This window comes from Anser anser, assembly GCF_964211835.1.
Source record: "Anser anser genome assembly, chromosome: 2".
Lineage (NCBI taxonomy): Eukaryota > Metazoa > Chordata > Aves > Anseriformes > Anatidae > Anser > Anser anser.
In genome coordinates, this window is record NC_139721.1 from 96,580,597 (window position 1) to 96,593,462 (window position 12,866).

A 12,866-nucleotide genomic window follows, 5' to 3' on the forward strand; every position below is an offset into this window, starting at 1 on the left:
TGGAGCTGATTATCGTAAGGAACATGAGTTAGAACTGATAATCAAGTTTCAGAGAATCCCTAGCTTTTCCATTAATTTTGATTTATTGATTTTTATGAGTAGAAGCAGAGATAAGCTCTGGCTCTGAGGAGGATCAGAAAGGCCAGTGTGTGTCGAGGTTATTGCCTTGTTTCGTGCTGTGATTTATACAGTGAAGGTACTGGCTGCATTCTTCAGCTTGGCGTTATTTTATTTCTTCTCATCATTATAGTATTTCATGACTTAAAGACAAGTGCCCTCTGAGAATCTGTTCTGTTGTGTCTCTAACATTATTACAGGCTGAAGGCCTGTTTATTGGAAGTGCTGAGCCCTTGCAGCTTCAGCTGAATGAATGGAAGCTGAAGGTGCTCTGAAAATCATGCCTGAGGCATTTTGTTCTTTTAAAGGGATTGAGCCCTACCTTATAAATATAGGTCTCTGCTTCGACTAATTCCCTGTTGACTGCACATCCTTTGAAGTAAATAGAGATTATTTGATTAGAATGAAACCTATGCTCCAAAATTAACTCTCACCCTCACTACATAGCTGAGGAATTGATTAGATCTTAGTAAATCTGGTGTTAAAATTAAGCCTCAAATTTACAATTAAGCTTCAGAGTTTTGCTTTGCAATTGGGATACTTCATCTTGGGAAAGATCAGAAACCCTGTTTCTTGGGAGCTTCAGATGACTGTAAGCAGAACTTGGGTTTCTATAGCAGCAGGTACTAACATGGCAGGGGTAACTAAACGTGCTGAAAGGGAGGGGTTGTGGCTAGAAAGAGGTACCAAGACCATGAGGTTGTAGCTCATGCAAAGAGTCAGCCTGCCTGCTCCATTCACATCCTCTTGCAGGAAGTCTTCATTCTAATTTCTCCAGTTCCACTGAGAGAAGGTAAATATCAGGCAGTGATGCAGCTTCAAGAAAAAGGGTGTTTTATCTGAGAGCTGAATACTTCTGCCATTCTTGAAGAGAATGAAGCTTACCTAAGCTGTGGCTGTTTGATCCTGAAGGAAGGGAAGATGCTGCTGTATGGACAGGTGAATGACTGCTGAAAAAGACCAAAAGAGTACTGATGCAGAAGTTAAAGATGAAGCTAAGAGATTTAAGGATAAAGTATATGATAAAGGCCTTAGTCAACTAAACTTTTTTTTTTTTTAAGAGCATAAATGTGAAACCTTCTGAGGTGGCACTGCAAGTCATGACAGAGTTTTAAAGATCCTTTTCTGTACTTCTCTAAAGCCCCTTCTGTTCCCAAGTTCCTCAGACAGGCCAAGAGGTCAGCATTGCTTCAGTCCTGCCATTAAATTTTGAAAATCCATTCTTCTCACAAGGAGATTCACAGTCTTGTCAAACTGAACTCTTCCTTTCTGGAATCATCATCATTATACTATTATTTTATTATGCCTTTCTTAAAGCCAGTATTTGATTTAAAAAAAAAAAAAAAAGAGTTTTTTTTGTGGGTGGGTGGGTGGGTTGGTTTTGTTTTTTTGGTTGTTGTTGTTCGCCCCCCCTACCCCCCACCCCACCCCACCTCAGATAAGGGGCATATGACGGAAGATCAAAAGATTCAAAGAACAAATTTAATCAGTTATATTTTCATCTATATGTCTCTCTAGATTTCTTTGGTCACCTCTGTGGTATATCCATGTACAATATGGTAGCTCATCTACTGTATCAGCAGAGCTTCACATTTCACTGTGTACTTTGATCTAATATCATGTTGTGATTGATCAGGTTTTGTATTTGGTTCTCAGACAATATGGTGCACGCTGTTAGCAGTGGGGAAGGCTGTTACTTTGATGAGGAGGCTTGTACTTCTGTCTGTCCTTCTCTGTCCTGGCCTGAATGACAAACCTTGGCACAAAAAAAGCACCCATTGAGAGAATATTCAGGGAAATGGATAGTTGCTTCCTCTTGCTCTTGCTGATGGTCCCATACAGGGAGGCACTGTGCTGTTTCATTGCCTTTTAAGACTGTAGTCCGAGGCTGGATTTTCGGGATATTCTTTTGACACCCTTTGCTACTAGAACTAGGATTCCTGTCCATTATGGTACTCACTAAAGTTTACGGCTGGTTGCATTTTATTTTTGTTTGTTTGGTTGGTTGGTTTTGGTAGTTCCTGCCTTTAAATGTTTTATTCCACCGCCCCTTGTTTTTCTGTTTTTAGCCAGTGAGACCTGCAACGATTTCCATCCCATGTTCTTCACCCATGACAGATCATTTGAGGAGTTCTTCTGTATCTGCATTCAGCTCTTGAACAAGACATGGAAGGAAATGAGGGCAACTTCAGAGGACTTCAACAAGGCAAGAAAGGGGGTGGGGAGGGAATAACTGGGCAGGATGTTGAAACAAGGCCATGTTTTCTTCCCTAGAGGCACAGGGATTTACTAATCCCACTTCCGCTGAATACTGTGATGTGTCTTCTCTTCAGATTCTTTGTACATCAGAGAGGCAGCATTTAGAAAGCAGGGGTAGGGGGTGGGAGGTGTAAGGGAGATTCATAGACCTTTTTCAATCATGTTACACTGCAAACTGAAAATAAAAACCTGGCTTGAGGGGAAATTCTGCCTTTTTATGTTAGCAATATTATGCTGAAGTGCTGCAGCCTCTAACGTTGTAAATAATGCAAACAGACTGCTGCAGTGATAATTCTGTGCATCCCTTTCATTTCATACAAGAACTGAAATAGTAAAATATTAAAGAGTGGACACAATCATGACAACGTGCTGTACAATCTGGCCAGCTGAAACAAACCAAAGCAACCAACCATCAGTATTGCACCCTTTTCATTGTAAGAGAAATCTGGAAGTTTCAGACAGTCTTATGACTGACAGCAAAGGTATGGAGAACAGGGGTGTCTGTCTTAATGGGCCCTAGAAATCCTAGTTTAACTCTTTAACATACCAGGAGGCTGAACAGTATCTTTGGCATTTTGTAAGAATGACAAACTCGTGTTTTTGTGGCTTGCTGGCATCTCTATCTTTGTTGGGAACCTTTGCATCTTGCGCCTCTCTGACTGAGATCAAATGTTGATTATAGGGATATTGCTTGAGAATGAAAAGGGAGACTGCTGCATTGTGTCAGCATGTTCCAAAGAAGTGCTCTGATATCACCAGACTCAAACACTATGCAAGAGCTAGTAAAAATGATCATGCCTACCTTCTAACTGGAGCTGTCTATTAATGAAATGATCTAAATGTCCTTTTTCCACTGCAAAAGGAAGGTGAATCCTTCAGACACAGTATGGAATAACCTTTGTTGATTTCTTTTTGGTAAGATAGCAGCAATACCTGAAGGCTGGCAAAACAGAGAAGGGAAGGCCAAAATGCCTGCTGTTGTAGCTAGATAACGTAGAGGCTTGTTCTTGTGTAGAATTTCTGACACGCTTCTCATTCCAAATAGTACAAAGAAGAGCAAAAGGAGCAATGGCGAGATATTCCACTGAAAAGTATAGAAACCTAAAATCAAAGGCTTAAAAGCAATAACCTTTTTATAAAAGACTATATTATATGGTTGTTTAAAACAAATGGATTAATAACTGCCTGTTGCTTACAGGCCTTCTGTCTCAGTAGAAAAAGGATTTGTGTATATAAGTTTCCACAATTTGAATTTGAATATTGTTAGTAATCCCAGGGGAAAAAAATTGTTCTATTTCTGGCAACAGCCCAGATCACCCTAAGAGAAAGTACAGAAATGTACTTGTCTGTGTTAGACACCACTGTAGTGGTACACAAGGTAGTTTCTTCTCTGATCTGATAAATTAGTTATGTTTTATGTTACTGAAAATCCTATGGTTTCACCCAGCAACTCTTTAAGGTTAAGCAGGGTAGGCAGTAGGTCCTGCTGCCTGTGTCACTGAAGACGTAGGAGACCTTTAACTCTATGGGACAAATCCAAAACATGTGCCACCAGGCTACTGAGATTTGTGTGTGGTGGTGGCAATATGGTGCAATTGGTGAGACACCGGTCCAGAATCTTCTTCCTGCTGTAAAGGGGAGGGAATACAAAACTCCCATGACTGTCGTTTCTAGCAGTTCAGTAGTTATGTTCTGCTTATCTAAATCTTTTCTTTTAGTCACAAGGAGATTTTTGTGCTCTTTATCCACTTCAAATGGCATGTGGTGGTGATGTGCATTACTCAGCTGATAGCTTTCTTAAAGGGATCTGTGAGTGAAGCAAACTGTGTTGTTGTGTGGGCTTGTGAAGCACTTCTGGGTTTGTGCAGGATGCGATGTTATGTAGTGGTACCCAAGGTTTACTCATCTGGTTGGTGGCTGATAGCTGCCAGTGCTGATGGCTTTACCAAACCACACAACACCATTTTTAATCCTTACCTGGCAAACAGCTTTGGTTTTCATGGCATGTTAATATTATTTCTTCATCTTTTCTGTGTGCTAAGGGTACCTGTTTTTATGCAATGAGTTTTTGCAAACTTAGCAAGTGAAGGCCATGTGGACACAGGGAGCATTCAGCCCACACTTTCAGGAGTGAAGGGGAATAAAGCAGGGGCCTTAGAAGATGCAGTAGTTTAGCTGCTGTGAAAAATTCTCTTTTCTCCTCTCTTTGTATTACCATTTTTCAGTTTCAGTAACTTGATTGTCGTGGTAATACATGAAACACCACTTTGCTACAGTTTGCTGTCTACCTGAGTGATGGGATCATTCATTTTCTTCCTTCCTTGCTTCCTACCCCAAAATCTCCAAAACAAAATCAGAAGCTCCCAATATATCAGATGGTAACTCTTTACTGAGACCTGGAGATTCCATTTAAAAGCTAATCTGCTTGCTTTCATCTTTAATCATAATTGAAGAGAAGGAGCTTTTTTGTTGAACTTTTATTCACAATAGATTGCATATGAGAGGTGGTAGGAGGTCTGTGTGCACATATGAAGATTTATTTCCTCATCTCCTGCACTTCCTCGCTAAAAGAAGTGAGGTGATTGAATACTTCCCCACTTCAGTTCTTATTCTCAAGGGCTTTTTAAGACACAGATTGACTTTCTTTTGACGATAATATTGTATACTGTGCCATCGTGGTTCCTCAGTCCATGTTCTGGAGATTTCGTATAGCTTTTTTCCCTTCCTGTTTTTCTTTATTTTCTTCGAGTTTAAAAAAAAAAAAAAAAAGGAAAAAAAGTACTTTGTTCACAGTTGAAAAAATGCAACGATGTTTTAGTGAGACATTTATGATCCCATGCTTTGTCTCTCTGATTCTCATTCATTAAAACAGACACCTTTTGTCAGGCTCAGCTCTTGCATTAGCAAAACTCCTTGGATCTCTCTGGTGATAGTATGATACTGTCAGACCTAAAACCTTTTTTACAGTCTCTCAATATACTCATAGATTTCTGAACAGAATAATTCAGTCAGGCAGCTAAGCTTATATTATGCCTGTATAACATTTGAAGACATGCATAATTCATGTCTGGTGAGTTTTCTAGAGAAATTAAGATGCAATGGGGTAGACAGATGTGCAAGTGGCAACAATTCCATTTGAAACCTTTTTGTTTTCCTTTGAGCCTGCAGATGATCAAAGGAAACGTTCAAGCTCTATCCTCCACAATCATTTGTGAGCAGACAGCATGGTTTATGACTTCAGAAATGTAAAGCTTGGAGACAGGATTATATAATCTACGTTTTATTGCTGCAAAAGAAAACATTGTGTATAGATGTTGGAGACAGTGATGACTGTAAGAAAGCTGTACAGATTTATCTCATACTCTAGCACCTAGAAACTTTCATCACCAACCTGCCCATTTAAATAGGTGTTCGTTGGTTGGTTTTTCCTCCTGGAGGGTCTAGCTATTCTCTGCTCAGTCTGCTCAAGGTAACCAGGCCCTGCTGTTACACAGGCTATGATGTACAGGCTGGTTGATTTTTTGTTTATTTTTAACATGATGGTAGGTGGAATTCAAGATACCTGCCCCACTGTAAAATTCCTCCCATGGGGCCAAATTAAAGTACACTCCTAATGGAAAACTGTGTTGATCACCACTAATTTTGCTTAGGTAAATATCCCCGTGTTGCCCTAATGAAGATTTACATTGAAAGAGGGATCCTGTGTTAGTGATCTTGTAAAATACACCTATTATTTATTGTGAGATGAAGAGACCACAGATGGGAGAACATGCAAGGGAAAAGATTATCCTCTCACCTCTGTTCTCCAGATTTGTCTGATGCTTTTTATAGGTTTGAAGTTCACGTGCTAATAGGAAGAAGGGTAAACAAATGGATTATCTTAATTGCAGAGCCAACCATAGTTTGTCTTGTTAGACCTGCAGAACAATATGAACAATTTGCTTATTCTGTGCCTAGTGCCATCTTAAAAACAAACAAACAAAACAAAAAGCAAGGAGAATAAGAATAAAAAATACTGCTTCCAGCAGCAGTATGTAAGAAAAAATGAAATTCCGATTCACCTACTAAGGTTTTGAAGCTGCTTTGTAGAGAATGGGCACCATTGTAGCTGTTTCTATTAGTCTTTTATTAGTCTATAAGGTAGTTTTAGGTTTTTGATGGCCCAAAAATCACTAGTCAAAACAAGGCACAGTTTATCTTTTCAACACAAATGAAGCTGAGTGGAAAACACAAAAACTGAAAGACTTTGAAAGTTCTGTGCTGCTTGGTGCTTGAAATCAAAATCTACTGCATTCACTGAAACTGTAGATTTAGGGAATTGGAAAGCAGAGGAAGGCTGGCTAATGATGCCACTGATGCATTTTTCTCGTTACTGAGAACTCAATTTATTTTGCCCTCTGGCCATGTGTTTGAGATCATTGTAGTATAAAATACCAACTTTTAAATGTTCTGTGAAAATTTGTTTTGTGTTGCTGTAATGAGAAGAAAATTCTCAGAAACGCCCCAAACCCTTTGATTTCAGCACCTTGGCAAAGCTGGCTTCGTTTCACAGCAGCAGGGCTGCGCACCCCGGAGCAGTTGCACTTGTGGTATCTGTCTGTGTCAGTGACGCACGAAACCTTAGCACCGGGTTCCCTTGCAGGAGAGGGGTCTATTCTGCGAGGTGATAATATGCGTCTCTAATGGGTATACACAGGAAAACACTGTGTTGTGTGGTAATCAGTATAGTAGGTATTGTTCACGGTGGCAGCAGTTGCAAACAATAAACGCCCTACGTGAGTCCTGTAATTAAATACCAAAGCAAACAGCAAGGCACTTGATAACTACAAAAGATGTTTATTGCTTATGCTCGGACCCTGTGAACATTTTTCCTCGCTCTGTGACAAGATAACAGAACAGGTAACCAAGCGTAACATAAAAATGAGAAATACCATTTCTTTGCTGGATGGCTGTTCGGAAGTGCCATGCCACAGGTTTCTCAGCTTCTCAGTGTTGTCACACTTTCAGCAGCTAGAGGATGAATAATTGCATAAGGCTGGGTTCGAAGTATGACTAAGTGTTCATGGGCAGGATTTTAAGGAGAGGGGTACTGTGCAAGTGGTGTTTTGTGTGGAAACAAGTGTGGTGGGCCAGCACCACCGCAGGGTAGCCCAAGTTGGCCGTGAGGAAGCAGAGGCCTGTGGGGGTGCTTGGAAAGCATCAGGGCAGCAACATGAAGTGGCCGAGGCAGAGGAGCTGTCGCCTGCTTCTTTGGGTTCCCTGCAAACAGGGGACACTCCAGGGGTAGACGGTTCAAAATGTCCCCCTCACTGCCATGTTGTCCCAGTTTTAGGTGCTAGGCCTTGCCATTTGCTGCAGGCCTAGGAGGAGGAGTCTGTCTCCTCCTGCTCTCAGGTGATCCCCTCCAGTGGCACTAAACAATACCCCTCACTTTTCTCCTCAATAAACCCATTTTACAGGAGGCAAAGGCACACAGAGCCTGAGTATCGTGACAGTGAGGCAACAGCAGGGCCAAAAGCAGAGGCAAGGTATCTGTGCTGCAGCTTCCTCCATCACCTGTGCAGCAGCTCCAGCCCCGTAGCAATGCTTGAGCCTGTGTGTGTGTTTTGCTGCTCAATTGAAGAACCATTACATTAAAGAAAGAAAGAGAGAAAAATTAGTTCAACCAAACCAACTTGCAAGTAAAATCCTTTGGTCAGTCTGTGAACCTGTTTGTTACTTGCTTTTCCTTTCAATGATAAAGAGGAATAAAGAGGGTGGTAAATGGTAAATAGCTCTTCCACAGATGTTCTTCAAAGCAGGCTGTGTTTTCTTGTGGGTGTTTCACCATACTGAAGCAGATGCATTTCACTTCTTTTGAGAGCACTGTTGGAAGGCTTCTGTTTGTGTTTTACCTGTGCGAAAGTCTGGGCCAGTGGAATGATTGAAGCTCTCTGTTAGCTTTATTACACCTTCCCTTGGCAGTGCTTTGTTTATATCAGACAGGGATACTGCAAATAAATTATTTTCACAGAGTGAATTCAGTATTCCCTGGGCTTAGGCAGATTAGCGCAAATTAAATTCCACACTTTCACACCTGAGGCCATTAGCACTATATTAACTCATATTGGAAACAGATAATTGCCATAAATACATTGTATCAATAATTGTGTAATGCATGAATTTATCAAAAACATTTTTTAGAGCAAGACGTTTTGCAAGTCTGCTGCACATCTTATGCAGAAAATGTGACTTTTTAATTGAAAAATACCACCCTGCAAATACAAAGGAATCTCCTAGCAAAGCATAATTAGGGACAGGAACGTTGTCAGGTCTATTGCGTTAGTAATCACTTGCTTAAGATGAGCCTGTTTTAAGCAGTGCAGTTTAATACAGCATAGGGAGAGCCTTTATAAGATCCTTCTCTAGCATTTGGTCAGTGTTTCCTCTGTACTTTTCATGGCCTGGATATTCTAAGTTTATTCCTTCATCAGCTGCTCATTTGGGAATAGCAGTGTTTCAGCTTCTCCATCTCTGCTCTCTGTACATTCATCCACACCTGTCAGATCTCCAAATGTGTCCCACTGTGTTTGTCAAAGTGAGCTTATTACTTGTCTGCTGCTTCTGGCTGCACGAACCTTGAGGAGGGGTGTTTAAGACTCTGAAGATAGTCTTCCATTTACTGAGGGATCCGTCTGTAAAAATCAGATCTAAGTTTAAATATTCAAACCCCAAAGTTGTCACTGTCAAACTCAAAGGAACTGAACAAGTATATTGTGTTTTTAAATGTAGCTAGTTACTTCCTTTTGAGGTTTTTTTCAGTGTTCATTATCATTGTCAAGAATGCAAATACATTGAAAAAACATTAGAGGTAATTTGTGGAATATAAATTCTTATGCTGGACAATGAAGCGGAAAGGAGAGATGCACTCACCCTTTCTCTGCACTTTGTAGCTCATGAGCTGATTTACTAAAGATTTTTTTTTTCATTAAAAGTAGTATCTTTACTACTTTCTGTCTTTGCCAGAAGGCTTTGCAAGTCTTTAGTAGCGGGGTCACATCTTGTTATTATCCTAGCTGAACTATCCTTCTCCAGTGATCACATATACAGCGATTTCATGGAGGTCATAGGCTTTAACAGGAAAAACATTTTAAAGCTGAAATTTTGTGAATTTATTTTCCAGCATGGAGGAAAAAAAAAAAGAAATGGATTCTTCAAGCAGAAAGTAAAGAAATGAAAGGATGTCTCAGCAAAGCACCTCTTATTATTTGACTAAGAAGGGGGGGAAAAAAAGGAAAAAAAAGAAAAAAACAGTTTTAGTAAAATCCATTCCTTGGTCAGAAAGTTTTTTGACTTATCCATTCCTCAGTGATGAAAGTCACCCTTGGTTTCAACAGTCAAATCTCTTATTTGTGAAAATCTTGTCTTCATTGACAGAGTGGATTTTATCTCCCTGCTTTCTAATGAAATCTGTGAGTTACTATAAAACACATGCAGATCTGCTTAACACCCTGTAGATGGCAATTTTTAAAACTGTTGGTACTTAAGATTTTCAAATTGTTTTTCATTTTCATCTCTGTGGGTGCTGATCAAGCTTATAAACATCTCAACCTTCAAAAAGATGATTGAGTGGAAAGCTGGATAACCAGAGGAGAAAAGCTGGGTGTGTGTTATCTGTGCTAACCACTTGTTTTGTGCTCTGTAAGAATGTTTTCCACTGGGAAGGAATTCTTCTCTTGTGTTAGTTGCTGAGAGAAATGCTATAACCTAACTGGAACTGTCACCAAAGCAGCATATTTTGTGATATTGCCCCCGTCAGTCTTGACTTAAAGTGTAGATAATAATCAGATCCTGGGAACCACTCTTGTGTCTGTATTTTTATTTCTTCTTTCTAGGATATGTTTTTGTAGTACAGTTAAATCAGAGGTGCATGGCATATGGCTTTTTGCTGCATGAGTTGCTGCTGATGTGAATGTCAGTGGGCATATAATACCAGATTTTCATTTTGTGAATCACAATGCATGGATTTCAGCCCAAGAGCTCCCTAGACTATAGACCTTATTATAGGCAAATAAAAAAGAGAAAGGGGGCGGAGGGAGATGATGTCTCAAAGATTTTGTTTCAGTTGAAATGAGGTTATTGTGATGAATGATGCAGCTGACGATGAGATTTTTATAGCTTTTCTTAGAGCAGCAGAAGAGCTCATGTTATTGCTGTTTCACTCTAAGTAATTGTAATCTAAATAGCACTGTGGTTGAAAAGAGCAGCAAAACTCTTTCATACGTGTCTCATAAGCAAAGCTGGGGCTTTTTGTTGTTTTTGTCTCATCTGTCCTTACACAAATGCCCTTCGTTGTTTGGAATTTACGTCTTGCATCTTGATAGAATACGTCAGTCACCATTAAAAAGGCGTTTGCCAATCAGTCTGCTGCATGTCTCTATTTTTAGCAGATGAGGTAACTGGCTGGCATCTGAAAAAACACTCCTGTTACCCAATGTGCCACTGTAAATGGGGAACGGGTGGCTCGGTTGTGATAGAGGCATTTGGGAGGGGAGGGCTGCTGGGAGAGGGAGCGAGCGGGAGGAGGAGATGGGGTGTGGGTGTGGGTGTGCTCTCCCGTTCTCTTGTTTTCTCAGCTGTGTCTGTACCGCACACACGGGGCCAAGGGGGGAGGTACCTGCCTCTGCTGGTTTTCCTTAGGCTACCTGGGGTACTGGCAGCAGTGAAGATACAACAGAGTTAGTCCTGCACAGGCTGTGTGAAGCCTGCAGGAGCTGGATATACATCTGCGTCCCTGCAGCTTTGCTGCCATTTGTCTACCAAATGTAGTTCTCCTGTCTGGTCACAGCGCTGACAGAGAGACTTTGAAAGTCTTTCTGAAGGAAGTGTGAGGTTTTGCCCCACAGAGTTTTGGGGCTCGAGATTTTTAGGAATGGTGTGAGGCTGATGTGTGTGAGCTGCCATTTATCCATTGAGAGCAAAGTAGAGGAAAGTGTCTCTATCCTTATCGAGGCAATATGACCCATCCTTCTTTGACCTTTCATCTCTACACTGTTGATCTGGATAGCCATATGGAAAATGCACTGGGTTTACTGATGACTTAAAGAGAATTTTTTGATAGGATCCCTCCTACATCCTCAAATTTACCGTTACGTGTTGGTCGTGACAAGCAGAGAAACAAGGCCCCAGGTAATGCGTGTGAAAGTTGAGGAATATCACCTTAGAAGATGAGTGCAGGAATGGAGAGAGATTTAGTATGCAAGTATATTAACCCAAACAACACAAACAGGTAAAAAGTCAAAAACCAAACTCTGTGTTAGAATCCTTGAAAAAGACACTAGTGCAGCTGATTAAAGATCTTGCTGTGTCAGTGGAAGATATTAATGCCATGACCATGAAACTAAAATGCTTGAGAACCATCCTTGCGTCAAGAATGTCAAGTCTGCATCTGGAAGAATGGAAGCATCTGGGGAAATAGCTTCCACACATGCTTTGAATTTTATGGTAATTTTTCTCTCTGGAGATGTATCTTCAGATTTCAAGCACCAGTTTTCTGTCTCAGAGATTTTGGCTGATCTTTGTTGTGTTGCTGGTATAAGAACCTCAGCAGCAAGGACTTAAAAATCACAGTTGTATGCATTTTATATGGACTGGTAAAGGTGGCCTGGAACTTTTTTGTAGTTGTTACTTAACCAAAGATCCAAAGGAAGCTGCAGATCCCACTGTATCATTATTATGCTGTCAGCCTTTTCAGAGGCGATTGATCATCCCTTCATAGTGAAAATAACATCTCAAAAGTCACCAAGTAGGAAAATGGAACATCCCTATTTTTGCAAAATCAGATGTGAGATGAAGGATGTAATCTCGTAGCTGTCAAGATTTGCAGATTCCTTCCAAGAACACTCTTCTATGTAAGTTAGGAATTTAGAAGTTGCTAAAGGGCTGTTTTCTTCCTGGATATATAAATATATATATATAAATCTAAATTTATCTGATTGCCATATAACTGATACTTATTCTGCATTTTAAAGTCTGTATGTGTTTGTTTGTCTTTTAAAGCACATGCATAAACTAGTGACTGGATATTTTTAGGGGAAAAAAAACCAACACAACACTTAGAAATCTTACTGGATTTCTCTCTAAGTCAAACTTCCTTTAGCCTCTCTCCCTGGTCAATACCCTGGTCTCCAACAGGATTTATTCCCCAGTCTTTCCTTCTGTCTCTCCCCTTTCCTTGAGAGCAATGGCTTGTCTCTTAAGGCTGCTTCCACCTGACATAAAGAGGGTGTTAATGACTTTTCTCACTTTTTGAAGATGGGGTGTCTGCTGACTACTTTGCACTGCCACATTTCCTGTCATGAAACCAGAAAAGGCCTATGGAGGTTGTAGAATATTGGAAGCCAGCTCATGAAGCCAGGGTAGTGTCTGCTGGCAGCTGTCTATTTCAGCAGTGGTAGAAATCTGAAAGACAGTATTCAAATCTTAAAGTCAAAATTGCATGCACAGATATG

At 40.4% G+C, this 12,866-nt stretch overlaps 1 protein-coding gene across 13 annotated transcripts in view; it reads left to right on the forward strand.

Moving 5' to 3' along the window:
- Positions 1-12,866, forward strand: part of ELMO1 (engulfment and cell motility 1) — a 304,941-nt gene that overhangs the window by 196,130 nt on the left and 95,945 nt on the right. For 12 of the 13 annotated variants that reach the window (XM_083826075.1, XM_083826074.1, XM_083826086.1 and 9 more), the window contains one exon: positions 2,187-2,323. In XM_083826075.1, the coding sequence (XP_083682201.1) occupies positions 2,187-2,323 (137 nt within the window). Of the gene's footprint in view, positions 1-7; positions 1,057-2,186; positions 2,324-12,866 lie in introns of those variants that run through there. The other variant, XM_083826078.1, reaches the window with a different exon arrangement.